The sequence below is a fragment of the Eucyclogobius newberryi genome, unplaced genomic scaffold (assembly GCF_026437365.1).
Source record: "Eucyclogobius newberryi isolate DKJ021-1_F unplaced genomic scaffold, fEucNew1.0.hap1 SCAF_16, whole genome shotgun sequence".
NCBI lineage: Eukaryota > Metazoa > Chordata > Actinopteri > Gobiiformes > Gobiidae > Eucyclogobius > Eucyclogobius newberryi.
In genome coordinates, this window is record NW_027315790.1 from 10,284,516 (window position 1) to 10,300,644 (window position 16,129).

General features: G+C 39.4%; 4 protein-coding genes across 4 annotated transcripts; 2 read left to right on the top strand and 2 right to left on the bottom strand.

Annotated features, from left to right (window-relative positions):
- Nucleotides 1-414: 414 nt before the first annotated feature.
- Nucleotides 415-1,878, bottom strand: gmnn (geminin DNA replication inhibitor). The gene is made up of 6 exons (XM_072447100.1): nucleotides 1,802-1,878; nucleotides 1,328-1,429; nucleotides 1,091-1,241; nucleotides 935-1,017; nucleotides 719-829; nucleotides 415-657 (listed from the first exon to the last, which is right to left on the bottom strand). The coding sequence occupies exons 1-6, from the start codon at nucleotides 1,850-1,852 to the stop codon at nucleotides 430-432; spliced, it is 726 nt and encodes a 241-aa protein (XP_072303201.1). The 5' UTR covers nucleotides 1,853-1,878; the 3' UTR covers nucleotides 415-429.
- Nucleotides 1,879-3,652: 1,774 nt separating this feature from the next.
- Nucleotides 3,653-5,044, top strand: cunh6orf62 (chromosome unknown C6orf62 homolog). Its single transcript, XM_072447420.1, has 5 exons — nucleotides 3,653-3,942; nucleotides 4,033-4,209; nucleotides 4,281-4,406; nucleotides 4,496-4,630; nucleotides 4,718-5,044. Exons 1-5 carry the CDS (start codon nucleotides 3,814-3,816, stop codon nucleotides 4,841-4,843), a joined length of 693 nt encoding a protein of 230 aa, XP_072303521.1. The 5' UTR covers nucleotides 3,653-3,813; the 3' UTR covers nucleotides 4,844-5,044.
- Nucleotides 5,045-5,907: 863 nt separating this feature from the next.
- On the bottom strand, nucleotides 5,908-7,911 carry acot13 (acyl-CoA thioesterase 13). The gene is made up of 3 exons (XM_072447421.1): nucleotides 7,754-7,911; nucleotides 7,496-7,680; nucleotides 5,908-6,195 (listed from the first exon to the last, which is right to left on the bottom strand). The coding sequence occupies exons 1-3, from the start codon at nucleotides 7,835-7,837 to the stop codon at nucleotides 6,036-6,038; spliced, it is 429 nt and encodes a 142-aa protein (XP_072303522.1). The 5' UTR covers nucleotides 7,838-7,911; the 3' UTR covers nucleotides 5,908-6,035.
- Nucleotides 7,912-8,121: 210 nt separating this feature from the next.
- Nucleotides 8,122-11,984, top strand: tdp2b (tyrosyl-DNA phosphodiesterase 2b). The gene is made up of 7 exons (XM_072447419.1): nucleotides 8,122-8,337; nucleotides 9,754-9,881; nucleotides 9,948-10,094; nucleotides 10,168-10,259; nucleotides 10,335-10,453; nucleotides 10,680-10,850; nucleotides 11,654-11,984. Exons 1-7 carry the CDS (start codon nucleotides 8,191-8,193, stop codon nucleotides 11,936-11,938), a joined length of 1,089 nt encoding a protein of 362 aa, XP_072303520.1. The 5' UTR covers nucleotides 8,122-8,190; the 3' UTR covers nucleotides 11,939-11,984.
- The last annotated feature ends 4,145 nt before the right edge of the window (nucleotides 11,985-16,129 follow it).

Genomic DNA, 16,129 nt, shown 5'->3' on the forward strand with positions numbered 1-16,129 from the left:
GTTATCACATTTAACATTTGTGGGTGAGATCGACCTGTACATATGCAACTGAAGTTAAGTTTTACTTAATCTGAATCCTTGAAGATCCTGATCACTACCAGTCAGTGCAGCCTCCGTTGGAACTGAAGGGTGAGCATAGTAAGTTCAAGTGTGATTTTAAAAACTTGACAGGTTACAAGTACAGTGGTGAAAAACAAGGGTTTATTAGCGGTGGCAAAATTAAAAAAAAAAAAACAAAGTTTAAATACCCATTTCACCAAGTTGAAAATAGAGAACCCGCAGCTCAAGAAAAGGATTTTTAACAATGCATAACTTGCTTACCAATCCTCGGGAAAATGTTTAAGCAGACATGTGTCTTAGAGCTAAAAACAAAGTTTACAAAAATGCTCACGTAAAAATGTTAAGGCCATGGGCCCAAGTCACAGCAGGTCATTCATGGCCATTCAAGTCCTCAACTCTGGAGCTTCTGGTTTTTCCCCCCCCATCCACGTCACTTTGGGCCGAGTCTTCATTGGCACATGGCGCTTCATCTTCCTCCTCACAGAGTTCAGTTTGTTCAAGAGAGTCCTCATATTCCTCTTCCCCCTCCAAATACTCTGCATCAAGTGCAAGATCTCGCATTTGTTCAAGGTTTTCTGGGCTCTTCCCAGTCAGTCTCTGCAGTAAAGCATGAAAATGAGAAACCAGTAATCATTTTACAACAAAATCTTTCCAATACCTCAATCATGTCAGCCATGTACTGAACGTGCTGTGCCATCTCCTGTAGCTCTTCATTCTCGTTCTGAAGCGTTGAAATTTCATAATTTCTCGTCTCAACTTCTTTGTGGAGCTTGGAAGAACATACATGACATAGAACTAGCAAACAACCAGATTTCACCTCAACAGACCTAAGAGCGTGGGAACAGGGCAAATGCAGGCTAAACATTACCCTCACCTTTTCATTCTCTTGTAGAACATTATACAGGGCTTTACGCCTCTCCTCCGCCACCTCTTTCCAGTATGCTGAGGGTGGAGTTTCTGTGATACAACATTAAATGATACAATTATTTAACTGTGTAAAGTTGTAGCATTAGGCATTAGAGAGACAAACCTTTGACCATTAATTCATAGGCCTCATTTGCCTCACTGTCGGGGGAATCAAGAGCTTCCGTTTGAGTTGATTTGACTTCAACCTTCACCCTTTTTGGACCCTTAAGTTGTTCTGGAACCCATTGTTTTCGCTTGGGATTCATCTTTGACCCCTAAAAAAAAACGACCACATGTCATACAATTAGACATGCAGAGCACTTGGAAAACAGGATTTGTTAAAGGAAATGTAAAAGTGTACCTTTGAGGCCTTCCCCAGCTCTTTGTTCACTGCAGAAGGCTGGAGCACCTGAAGACTCGTCCGTGGGGGTCCCATTGACTTTTTGGAAGTCGAAAAAAAGCTCTGCAACAGAAAAACGTAAAAAAAGAAATAAATAAGTGTAAACGAACTCAGGTGCAGGCTGAGAAATTACTTGTGGATGTGAGCAATTTAACATCCAAAACTCAGATTCACCAAGGTCTAGTGTGCCTTTATAGTTTAGTTACTCATAAGTAAAGGAGCTGGGCACAACACGGGTGTGGGAACACAACTTTGAGCCGTGGGAAAGAGACCTAACGCTCATTAAACAGCAGTCAACAGCTGAACTTGTTAATGTTTAGCTCCACAGCCCAGCACAGGCCATTTAAAACTGAACCAGGCCTCTGAATACTGAAGAGAGCAGATGTATCCTAAAAGTTCATATAATAATAATAATAATAATAATAATCATCTCACCAGAATGTTCTCACTGGATTTCTCCTGCTTGAGTTTTCCACTGGAAGCCATGTCTGTTCAGAAATTCAGAAATACCTCTGCATGTATGAAGTAAACGTTAAATGTAATAATCCCAGCTACAACAATACGAGTTGATTATTGTAAAAGAACATAGTTTGTGCTTTTGGTCGTTAACCGAAACGAAGCCGTTTCACACTCAACAAGACCAAAGCGAACATCACAACAAAGCGCAACAATTTTGTAATGAATGACTCAACAAACAACTTACCCAACAAATGACCAAATGGCCGTTACACTGTGAGCTCTGTTAGTAAAAGACGATGCTGGAAATAAGCAGCCCGCGGTAAACCGGAACTTGATTTCTGAACACGAAGCTCGCGCCAGGAACTTAAATACGCCCCTAGTCACGTGGGTGGCACAGCACCACGTGGGGTTTGGCTCGTAATTTATTTATATCGATAATCGATCCATGATATATATCTACAAAAACATTACATGTTCAGATAAATAATTTTGCAATAAAGGAAAGCGTCTGTGGTAAACTCTTGGATGGATGTGTTTAAACACGTCTGAATAATATATAATTTAAAATATGTATTAATTCAATAGTTTTAATAATGTATAGAGGATTGATTTCTTACTAATAGTGTATCTTTATTTGTTAATGCTTTATTTGTTCATACTTTACTTTGTGGACGCAGCGGGAGCTGTTGTTTACCCTCTGTGATCACGTGATATTAGACGTCACATCTTTGTGCTCCTGACGTCGCCATTTTGGAGAAAGCTCGAGCTACTGAACCGCGAGGTACTTTCTTAGCTCCCAAAAAACATACAAAGAAACCACTCCAACAAACACTGGACGACACGCCGTTAACGATGGGCCCTCCGGGAGACACTACACAGCACACGTCACATGAAAGGACGGACGATCGCCGCTGGATCGTAGATTTATCTTGACATGGCCTGCGCCAGGGCGAGACGAGGGCTGTGACGACGGAGGAAAAGAGCGAGCAACAAACAACTCCACTAGAGACGTGAAGGCAATCACTGAGGTTTAGCGTCCCGTGGCGACTGTTTCAGGCTAAAATGCAGAGTAAAACCAGTTAAATTCATCAAACCGGACAGTCGTTTTTATCTGATAGCACTCGCGTTTGTCTTGAACAGGGCGAAAGATGTGAGCGTGAGAAATGGTGACTGGACGATAGATAAACACGCACATGCCTCAATGAGCCGAGAAGTGCGAAAGATAAAATGTAGCTGTACAGCCAGTCACTACTAGTTAGTGTTGGAAAGTTAAGGCTGAAATAGACCCCACCATGAGCCTCCGCCGTGGGCACCGCAGGCCGCGCAGCGCCTCGTGAGGGGCACAAACTCCACGACATGTCTACGTACACTGGCCCTAGATGTTCCCCGGTGCCACCATATCTTGGCATCTGTATTTACCTGCCATGTTCGTCTCTATCCCCAGTCTGTCTGTGTTAACACGCTCTTAGTGCCGACTACAGAAATAATACAACAAATCTCAGTCATGGATGAGGGACTTTATATTACCCTAATTATGCATATTGTCTGCTAGATTCTGTTCCAAATACACGTGCTAAATATTTCCAGGATGAATTCCAGTAGAGCCAGTTGACTTTCCTGAAGGTGTACAGAAGTCTCTTGCAAATCCTCCAGCACAAATCTCAGTTCTCAATCTTTTCTATGGCAGTTTGAGATTATGAAAAAGTTGACTTAACAGTCATGTCTTAAATTTGAACTTCAGAACAAACGGTAGGGAGATGTAGTCTTTACCCTGTAGTCATCTGTGTCCTTCTACAAATAGAAAAATGACTTAGTTTGTCTTTAATTTGCGGACATTTTCTGTTCATAGTTAGTGGTATTTCACGGATCTAGTACAGAGTTGTTTGATGTGTTGCTAAAGAGGGTAGTTAATGGTCATCCTTTACCCAACCTGAAAAACAATAGTAGAGTATTGTCAATTTACACGAGACAACTGGCAAAATCTAACCATGGGGGACCCAACTTCACGAAGAAATCAAACAAGAAATCGACTTCGTGCCCAACTTCGAAAGAAAAGGGAGTCTTTGGCTGATCAGTTTGACTTCAAGATTTATATAGCCTTTGTTTTCAAAGAAAAGGTTTGTTCACACATTCTATTGTAGAGCAATGGTTTATACATGGAGCTTTGTGTGTTTCTGACTGCCGATTACTTTCTTTTGTACTTATAGAAAAAGAAGTCTGCTCTGTTCGAGATAGCTGAAGTTGTGCCCGTGATGACCAACAACTATGAAGAAAACATCCTCAGTGGTGTGCGGGATTCCAGCTACTCTCTTGAGAGTTCAATAGATCTCCTGCAAAAAGATGTTGTGCAACTACACGCGCCCCGCTACCAGTCAATGCGAAGGGTGCGTTTCTAAGCGCTATGTACATAAAGTTATAAAAGAAAAGAAAATCTTTACACTGCTTCTATTTTTAGGATGTAATAGGCTGCACTCAAGAGATGGATTTCATCCTTTGGCCACGCAACGATATTGAGAAGATTGTCTGTCTGCTGTTCTCCAGATGGAAGGGGGCTGATGATGAACCCTTTAGGCCTGTTCAGGTCAGAATACACATACTTCACCACAAACATCTGCATTTTTAATTCTAGGGAAGATCATTTTAAGATCATGTCTGCCTTTGTGTCAACAGGCCAAGTTTGAATTTCATCACGGAGACTATGAGAAGCAGTGCTTGCATGCTTTGGGTCGTAAAGACAAGGCTGGAATGGTCATGAACAATCCTACTCAGTCTGTATTTCTCTTCATGGACAGACAGCACTTACAGGTCAGTCATTCAGCTAACATTTTAAAACTGCCGCCAGAATGTCTCAGAAATGTAAGCTTTCCTTTCCCTCTTCCTTTTTTTTTGCAGACGCCTAAGACCAAGGCTACAGTTTTCAAGTTATGCAGCCTTTGCTTGTACCTGCCCCAGGACCAGTTGACCTGCTGGGGCGTCGGAGACATCGAGGACCATCTCCGCCCGTATATGCCTGACTAGGGTATCCTGCTCCATGCAGCCACATAGGAAAAGCCCTACCCTCCTTCCCTCATCTAAGCCTACAGATGCAAATTTATGTACTCATCTCGTTTTCCTTTTACACATTTTTGAATTTTTTGCTTGGACCTCTCCTTTTTGTTACCCGCTCGCTCTCCTCTCTCCCTGACCTGATATCGATTCAGTTCACATCTTTTTTTCCCCCTCCAAGTATCCCACTGTCTACCATTTTGGATTGATTCCCTCATTTTCCCCCTCCATTTCCTTCTCATCCGTTTGTTTTATTTGAACCTGCACGAACATTGATTTTCGAGTGGTTGGTTGTTTTCTTGGAGCCGCTCTGTCAACAGCACCAGTCTATGAAGGAACTCTTGCATCAGAACATAAACATACAGTACACAGGTTTTCATGGGGGTTCTCAGATGGACATGTGATATCCTTGTCTAACGAAAGGATTGTTGCGGCTTCTATGTAATGTCAAGGGGGGTGCTAAAACAACTTGACACATTTTTAACCGAGGACAGGTGTTCTTACGCCTGTGTAAGAGATAACAAGATGAACAATATTTGTCATCATATGGTGTAGGTACTGCTTCTTATACACTGCCTTAGATTTTGTTTTTTTGCAGGTCTTAAGCTCTTCTTTTTTTTTGCAACATTTGCTTTTTCTACAGGCCTTTGATAAATTCTTGAATGGGTTAGGTCACCGGACACAGGTGAAACACGCTGGTTAGATATTTGAGATCTTTCACGTTCAAGCAGTTTTTTAAGCGACTGAAATCAGTTTTGATATGATTTTGATTTGGGATGAGGGTTGTTGAGACGCCAAAATGGTGGATGATAGTTTTGAAATCAATACATACAACTCATTTAATTTGTCCTACTAATTTGCTATCATATTGAAATTATAATGGGGATTTGTGGGCTTGCTTGTTTAAGACTGACAATGAACAAATAACTTTGCTCCTTGTTGATTCTTGTTCTGTTGAAATGATAAAAATTCTGGATTTTTCTGTTGATTCTCAATACAGCTGAGCATATCCCAATACAGCATTCTGAAAAAATACATCTTGTCATTTGTTTTTATTGCATGTGCATGAATCATAATGACTTACTGCAAAATATTTACAGGCTCTTTACTCCGCCCACATTCTAACAGTTACACAGTATTGGAGTCTGGTCAAAAGGCACGCGTGTTAGCTGCTCCCGAGGTGTTTTGTGTGCCTTCCTTGAGCGATGACTTTTCCTGTGGCTTTGCTCGTCAGGTCAACAGTAGCAAAGGCTTGTGTTTTTCCCTGTTTCAGAACCTGAGCAGTAATGAGGACATCTTCCCCAATATTGGCAGCATTCATATATCTGGAAAACAAAATAAGATTGCTGTTTTGTAGCACTCAACAAGTACTAGCAGAAAATAAACCCTTTGATACTACCCATTGATCAATCAAGTGAAAAGCGTTGTACAGCATAACATAAACTACGGTAATACTGCCTATTACGGAGTGGTAAAGCTGTGCAGAGAATTACTTTTGAAATGTGGCTTTATACTGCTTTGCATATTCATAGATTGAGGAAGAAAAGACTTTACAGCATGCTGTAATGCTAATTCAGGGTTTATTGAAAATTTGAAGTTGTCTAAAAGTATGCAAAAAGTGTGGTTTAGTTTGTTTTTTAATCTAAATTAAATAAAGAATGTGCATATTTGTACAGGAGATATTCCATTTATTGTGAAGGCCAGCCATGTACTAAATAAGCAGCAAATGCGCCTGGAGCCAACAAAGGCACAATTTATTCCACTTATTAAATTATGATTTTTATTGGGTGCTTATTTTTGTTCCCAATATCCTTTTAAGTATATATAAACAAGACAGGTCAATAAAATTATGTTAAAGGTCTTAAAACAGTCTCACACTAGAAGTTGTGCAGGAATCCTGTAATTGATTAAACAAAAATAAGCAACAATCTTGAATTTCCTTCCAGGGTAGAAATGTCAGTTGGTTGCTTTTCTATTATAAAAATACTATTCCAGCATTAAAATTGTGATTTAGCTTCACAAAAAAGCAAATGTATCTGTAGATAAAAAAATGGGTGTTAACATTTCAAAACTCATGAGTTTATTAAAATTACCTTTTGAATAAAGACATTTTTAAAATACAACTGTAAATGTCTTTTAAACCAGGCTCTGACATCATGTACATTGGGGGGAAAACCCTTGATCTGTCCTATTTTGAGATCCATTCATTTTCTACCGCTTGTTCCCTTTCGGGGTCGCGGGTGACTGGAGCCTATCCCAGTGACTTCGGGCCTTAGGCGGGGTACACCCTGGACAGTGGCCAACTTGTCGCAGGGCCAACACAGAGACATAGACATTACAGACAGTTCACGCTCACATTCATTCACTAGGGCCAATTTAGAGTCACCAATTTTACCTAACACATGCATGTCTTTGGACGGTGGGAGGAAGCCGGAGAACCCGGAGAGAACCCACGGTAACACGGGGAGAACATGCAGACTCCACCCAGAGAGATCATGTGATGATGCTATTTTGAGATATTCAGCGGTAAACTTCAGGTTGTCCATTTAAATAACCTCATGTTCCACTTCCCACGCAATTCTATAATTGACTATGTATTTGTTTACAAACTCTTAGGGGTCTTACGTTATATTCATGTCGACGCTGACCCCTGGTGCGCCCCTCTCGCTGTTCATTATGGCCATGGTGGAGATGACGTCCACCAGGGTCGCTGTCAGCCCCCCGTGCAGCGTGCCTCCCCGGTTTGTGTGCTCCTCTGCCACCTGCATCTCACACACCACCTTCCCCGGGCTGGCAGACAATACCTCAACCTGAAGCACGCAAACACACGTCAAGCTGTAGCCTTTCATTAAAGCACAAATGCTCATAAAACTGCATCCTCACCTTGTTGAGTACTCTGTCAAAGCCTGGAGTGTCAACCATTGCTCTAAATAATTGTCTCATTGTACTTACAGAAATTGGACCCATATTCAATGCAAAAAGCCACAATGTCAAACCTGTGTTTACTTCAAACCGGAAACTGGTGCGTCGGACATGTGACTCCGGGCCATGGATCTTCTCCGGCCTCACGCCAATCAAGCAACGATTTCTAACAGAATCTCAATTTTGTAATTTTGACAAACTTAGAATAACATTAGATCAGAACGAATTAATATGATCTCATACACAATATATTTGGATCTGTTTTTATGGTTTTGAATTTTGAAAACGTGTTTGTTTAACAACCCCGGAAAGATTTTGAAGTAACACCAGATATCAGCGAGCGCGACTTAGATTTTATTGAATTGTGTTGTTTGGAAAGAACTGGACAAGAGCTAAACATGTCCACTAACGTAGAATCTCTAAAAGTATCCGCTTCAAATATGGAAGAAAGTCGGGCTCGTTTATGTGAGGAGTTTGCTTCAGTGGCGGGCACAGACTCCGCTGTGGCTCAGTGTTTCCTGGCGGAAAATGACTGGGAAATGGAGGTATGTTAAAACTATAGTTCGAACTTAATAATTCTATGGTTAAAACTCAGTTGCTCCCAAGTGTCAAAATCTAACTTTGTGTCCCCTTTACTTGATTTGTGCTGCCATGCCTTTTGTTTAGTAAATGCATTTACTTTATCCTTACTTACAGTTGTCTTCTATTGGGCATGTTTGTGTTTCACATATTATAAATCATATTACTGTATGATGTTTGCAAAACCAGTCAAAATAATTCCAACCTGTCCATTGTTTGTATATTTCAGAAAAAGGAAGCCTGCTTTTTTATTTGAGTGTTAATGGTTGCAACGTTTGTGGTTTGGTCTCCAAGGAGAGATTCTTGTCTGAATAATGTTCTACTGTATGTATACACATATTATAGTATGTATACACATAGTATGTATACACATATTATAGTATGTATACACATATTATACCAGCTCACTGAGCTCAGTTTCAAACTAATGTTGTAATGTCACGTGAACTTATTCAAACGCAGATACTACTTTTGTTGGTTGTTATTTTTTTAATATTTACTCAGCATAAGGTTACACTTAAACACACAGACGAACAACAGCTGAGTAGCACCTGTTTTCTTACCTGTTTTAGCAGTGAGTATTAATCTGGAAAACAAAATCACAGCTTAAAAGATCCCATACTTTTTGTTAAGCATATAGCACTTGGTTTTGCTGTGCAGTATTTTAATAATAATTTAAGACAACCTCCCGATTGAACCTCAGGAATCACAAAAAGTCAATTTCCTATCCGTGTAAACTTGTTAACTGTGACAGTACCTCAGTAAATGCTAAACAAACTAAGCCCAAACAATCACCTTTGAACTCTGGACAGAAATGTACCGAAACACAATCACAAAGACTCGCAACACCAACCTACAGCTTATACACCAAAGACAATATACCAAACACATATCACTTATTATAAGGACAGACATATGTTCACGATGTACCATGGGAGTCACAGACAGTGGTCTACCGGTATTCGAACACTAATAATAGACTAACTGAAATATGTCTCCCATCTTAGACACTTGGAATCCATTTCTTTACTATTTCAATATAATCACTACCTCACCTCGACACATTTGATCTTTGTATTTAAAAAAAAACATGCACATTCCCAAAAAAAAAAATAAACAATAAAAAACTACAACAAACATAAAAAAATCTCCTATACATATACCACTACACACAAATGTACTACTGCTGCAGTGCTGACCTTGTTATTTGTTGGCTACATCTTGAATCAACACTAGTCACCCGCAGACACACCCAACAGCAAGAAATATAGCAACCATGACAGAATAACATTGTAAATGCTTTTTGTCACATGGTGTCTCTCAATAAAAATGTTCCGATTGAACAAACGTTTTGACTTCTTGACTTGTATCGTACCTTTCAGAGAGCATTGAACTCATTTTTCGAGGCAGACCTCGAAAGTGTATTTGAAGAGAAAGATCCTCAAGAAGAGAGAAGCCAAAGTCCTGAAACAAAGAAGAGAAAAATTGATCCAAAAACACCAAAACAATGGTAACATACTTTCTATTACAACTGTCTATCTACCATTAGGTTTTACAATACATGAAATCTTCGCAGCATTGATTTAACAGAAGACAGCCCTTCATCTTCAAAACCTTCAGTGGAAGATGACCCCAAACTCTCTCTGATTTCTTGGAATGTAGATGGCCTTGATACGGATAACCTTGCTGAGCGAGCCAGGGGCCTCTGCTCCTTCTTAGTCCTGTAAGCTGATGGTATATTGGGGGACTTGTAGCTGTTGTAGGTATTTTATTAACATTTATTTTTGTTCATATAGATACACTCCAGATGTGGTGTTCTTACAGGAGCTTATTCCTCCGTATGTGCAGTACTTGAAGAAACGAGCTGTCAGCTACCTCATCGTTGAAGGTATTTTGTGTGATGTCCGTTTGCAGTTTTGACTATTTGAGGATACTAACAATTGTGTTACTGATTCCTGCTAAGGCGGTGAAGAGAGTTATTTCACTGGCATGATGCTCAAGAGATCCAGAGTTAAACTGTTGGAAAAAATTATTGTGCCTTACCCCACCACTCAAATGTTGAGGAACCTGCTTGTAGTTCAGGTTAGAATTTATATTATTTTTGTCGAACATGTAATTCAACTGGGGGTCGGGGGTATAATTGAATCTACTCTTGTTGCAGCTTTTACTATATACTCAATATTTTCAATAATATTTTGATGATTGTATACATTTCCCACCTTTTAAATTCAACCCTTTGAACCCTTGAAAGCAAGAAAAACAAAAAAACAAGATACAGCATTACAAAGGCTCATTTGTTTGTGGTCAGGTGACTTTTAAAGAACATAAATTATGTCTAATGACGTCTCACCTGGAGAGCTGTAAGGGCCATGCAGCAGAGCGGATGAAGCAGCTCCGCCTCGTGATGCAGAGAGTGACCGACGCTCCTGACGATGTGACCGTGCTGTTCGGAGGAGACACTAACCTCAGAGACACAGAGGTCAGTACTTAAGGCCATAATTAATAATGCCCCAGTATCCAATTTGTATTGTCATAACAAATATACAAAAACTGAAACTAATTATTTAGGGCTGGAATATAAATCACATCAAAATGAATGACCAATAATTAATAATTTGTATCGAAAAGTACTGTATGAAACTTGCTAATCCTGTAAAAAAAACAACATCAGCAAACATATTCTGAAATGTACGGGGTTCTTTTATTAGTGGTTTGTATTTCAGTTTTCACTTAATGCTCTTGGGAGTGTTTAAAATATGCACTCTGAACTGGAACGATTTATAAACTAATCGTGACTTGTTGACTATAAAAAAATCGTATGATTTGTATTTTGATGTTCGTTATCTGGACCATCTTTAAAAAGCGAATGAAAATACCTTTTTATAACAAAATGTCAGTCAAACATGTCAAACAATAATACACTTTTTATTCTTAAATATTCTCTATTTAGAAGCGTTCAGTCACCATATTTCAATGTTTATTTGTTAAATCATTTGTTTCAATAGTCAACAAATCATTGACTAATCGACTACTGAACTAATCAGTAATGACTACCCTGAATAGAATCCTATTTTTAAAACATTTTGCATATCTAATCACACTGTTTGTCCGAAAAATCATAGTAAGCTATATTTTTCCAGATTTGTGCAACCCTACCGATTATTCGTTTTTTAATCTCATTACAAATTGGCACGTTAACAATCTTTAATATTACCTTCTCTCCATCTCAGCACAAAGGCCTTGAATAAACTCTGCATTCATCTCTGACCTGATGTTTTCCAGGTGGTGAAAGTGGGTCTGCCCCCTCATGTGTGTGACGTGTGGGAGCGTCTGGGCAAACAGGAGCACTGCCGATACACCTGGGATACTAAAACCAACACCAATAAGACTGTTCCCTACGTCAGCCGCTGCCGTTTTGACCGCATCTACCTCCGTCCTGCTTCAAAGGAGGGAGTGCCGTGCCTCCTCCCTGATCACATGGCCTTGATCGGTCTGGAGAAACTGGACTGTGGGCGATTCACTAGTGACCACTGGGGAATCTACTGCAGCTTTGTTGCTGGGTCTTAACGCATCATTAATAAAGTACACTATTTTATGCTGTATATTACATTATACACACATTTAAATAATTCAAATAAAGGAATGAGATTTTAATGTTTTGAAGTTCTTATCAAAACTTGTGTAGTTCTAATGATTAACCACAAGAGGGCACCATTGAGTTTTTTCACATTATTATTTTGGATGAATTGTCATGTACAGAACGTTAGCATGTCATCAACCCCCGTTTTAAACAAATACAAATCTGAAATAAACTGTAGTTGTTTTTGATTCAATAGTTAAACTCGTTCATTGAGGTTTCAAAATGATAAATTACTGGTATAATGGCTGAGAATCCCTTTTGTTATGGTCATTGCTGCCAAAATATCAAGATCCTTGCCTGGCTTAAATTTGTATTAAAATGGTATGAAGTGTTTTATGCAGTGTTTTATGTTTCTCAGACCTATACAATTAAGGAGGAATGCTCAAATTTACTTTTTAAATAAAAATGTAAGAACCCGGTCAAAGATGGATCTAACATTTGTTTTATTTCATTTTTGACAGAAAACTACACAGACCTCTTGTGATAAAATGTGAATATATGATTATATTTCTGTGATGTATTTTATCTGCATAATAGTGATATTTTATCTGCATCATTAGTCTAAGAGAAGAACGGGTGTGTGACAAACTGCATTTGTTTGTGAAGGTATCATAAAGATGGGCCAAAGAATGTTGCCCCGGGGGGGGGGGGGGGAGTTGCACCCCCCTTGCAGGCTTGATCTCTACGGAAAAATACCAAGTGCCTTGATGTGAGGCTGACCAATGAGAAATGTGACCCGCCTATTCCAGAATATCTAATAAAACCAACCAGCATGGGAAAAAACAAGGTGAGACGCGGGGGTGAGACGCAGGAGGGTCAGCCAGGCTCCTTACAACGGCTTGGCTGACACAGTCCCCGCGTTTTCTCCCATGCATGCCATACAAATGTCTGATGTTTCTGTGTCGTTTAATATTCTAAGTTGAATTGTGTTCTCAATGTGTTAAGGAATAGCATCGGGTGTATGTCTAATTCCATGACACCTCTGTTTACTCCGCTGCCCTTATACAACTCTACTCTGAAATGTTCTTTTCTCATGTATTTTGGGAGCATCCATCCATACAGCCCTCAGTGAGATCACAGGCTTTCATTTGAGACCTGTCAAAAAGTTCTTGGTTTTGTGTACAGGCTTTTATGGCCATCGGCCTGTTGTTGCAAAGATGATTTTGTTGTGAGCAATTAAGTGTTTGTAAACTGAAGTAATAATAAAGTAGTCATCTTAAAAATGACTATATACAGTAGCTGTTGAAGGTCAGGCATGTAGTGAACTGCCCGTGTACATTATAGGGATGTAACAAAATCTCTGCAGATATTATCACAATATTCATTTCACGACATGGTACAATATTTATTATGAGGCAAAGAGAATTGTAGAAATGCTCCTTTAAGGTGCCATGGCAAGCCTTTGGTGTGAATCATTAGTCATTCTAATTAATCAAACTAGAGGCCACAAGTGATTATCAACAGCTATGTATTCGTATGATTTAGCTTTTGCTGCAACAAAACACTGCAAAGAAGCTTGTAATTGAATATATTGTGACAGACCTTTGATGATACCATGATATTTCTGTTATTGTTACATCCCTATTACATAAACCATTTGAATCTAAATGAAACTCAATTACCAGTAATGTTGTCATGACATTATCTTAATCCTTATTGAAATCATAGTAATAACCATTTAAAACCATTTGAGTTGATGTAATTTGTTACCAATACAAGGGTCTACCCTGTCATGTGACCCACTTGCCTCCCGAGCTGGCAGAAGGTCACATGGCAAAATCCAAGGGCAGAGCGTATAAAGCGTTGGCCGCGCCGCTCTCTCGCTCTATATCACCCACTGACCGCATCCATCACTGCTCCACTTCAGAATCAATGTGACAAACTGCACCAGAAGCAAGCATTATTTCTGGCCTCTCGGTGCGGCTGCGTTTCTGAGGACTAACATTAATTTAACCCTTTGCAGGAGAAGAGAAAACCCCCAGAGCAGGAACAGTTTGTACCTGCTCAGGGCGGCCCAGGTCAGGCCCAGGTCAGGCCCAGGTCAGGCCCAGGTCATATACAGAGATGTGAGGAGTCAGAAATACACACAGTAGTTTTGCCTCAGAGGTTTCTGACAAACAATGTCTATGAATGTACAGGAGCAGAAATGGATGATCTAGAAGCAGAGCATAGATTGAGGTTTAGTCAAATTCAAGCAGATGAGAAAATGGTACAGAATCCCTAAACTTTATACCTTTTTTTAGATGTAAAGAATGATCTGGATTAATGCGCTCTTCAATATGGTTCATTTGTCTGCATCACCTAAGCTTTTCGAAAACAGTAGAAACATGAATAAAAAATGTGTTACCAGAAATTGACACCCAGGAATACTGTTGGGAGTCCTGAATATCTGATTACTCAAACAAAACCATATGATAGGCAATGAACACATTATTAAACAACAAAAGTGTGTGTTATGTAGACAGTACAACATTGTCATAATTATATACATTATTCATACTAAGAAAATACTAAGACACATGAAATAAGAAAAAAAAAAGTAATTTTATTTTTTCATAAATAACACTGAACAAGCATTGTACAGTGATAAATATTATACACTGTAAAATCATCTGTATTACAAAATACAGTATAAGAGTAATGCACTTGATACAGATGGGAAGTATTGCATTTCATAGCACCAAACATGACCCATTTAGCAACTTCGCCCCAAATCCAGGTCCTTGTGTGGGCGGCTATGAAATATACTTCCCTCAGGAATCTGTTGTTGCATAACTAGATCTAAGTTTTAAGTAGAGCCCACCTCGGAAGAACCAGAGCCTGTGCCTGCACCGTGTACAATAGTCTGCAAAGTCATGGATACGAGGCTGAAATATGGGAACTATCCTCCACGGAGGAGGCGATCAAGCTTCAGGAGTTTGATTTTTACATTAAAACATGGTGTAACTTTCAGTTCTTCAAAACAGGACAGCTGCACAAATGTCACTTTGTTTAGAGAGTAATCATTATATTTTATATTTAAATATCATATATTTAGATCATATATTCCATCTATATAATTTCATAATCAAGCCTAACATTGCCTCTATTAATACAACATTTATGATAAAAACTACATCTGATACTCTTTATCTCAAATACACTCTCAAAGTTGATCTAAGGAGCTGTTCTGTTCACATAAGTTGGCGTCTCTCATGACATCATCTTGTTCACTTTGTAGGCAGCACAAAAATGTGTCAGAGGCAGCGGGAGGTAAAAGGCAGACCATAACACAAACCTGGGAATGTACAGACGACACCATATAGTGGAATATGGACTTTTGTTCACTCGACAAAAATAAATCTTTACAAAAATTGTGCCTCAGTCACAGTCTGATCTACACTGTAACTTGGCCTACGACTATCACTTCATATATATATTTTTTGCTTTCATTCATTATTGCTTATCAGAGAAGATGGGGCCCGTTCAACCAGCAAGCAGTTAACACGACTACTGCAGAAACCACATTACAATTTTAAGGGACTGGCGTGGTATGAAATGTGTTGTGATGTAACTATTACAAAAACAGGCTTTGGTGAACAAACTGAGGGAGGTGTGCAAAGCCCTTGTAAACTCCCCGGCAGGAGCATCACAATTACACACATACAAAATAAAAACACACACATTTATTCGTAGTGTGTCCATGTTGTGTTTGATTGTCAGCCTCAGACACGTCGGTTCAACTTCAGACCAAACACGATCCAACTGAAAAAGCGGTTTGTGGTAGTGGACTGTGCAAAAGAACAACAGCGTAAAAACAAAATCAAATGTCCCTTACCTCTGAAAATGGCACAAAAACAACGGCCTCTCAGAAAAGTTCACCAAAATGAATGTTAGTAATCTCTCATTAGTTTGGTTTCAGCACTAAAATATATATCACATTCAATTTCACCAGTCTCCTATATATTGCACAGAATCTTCCAAACAAAGAGTACACGTTCATTCATGTACAATTCTAAACAATTGTAAACAAAATGGAGCGTGAATAAAGATGGTCTCGGCTGCATTTGAGCTGCTGAGTGTGTGAATAAGCGTTTGTGGATCTGCTCCCGTCTCCAGCTGCTCTTATCAAACCTGCA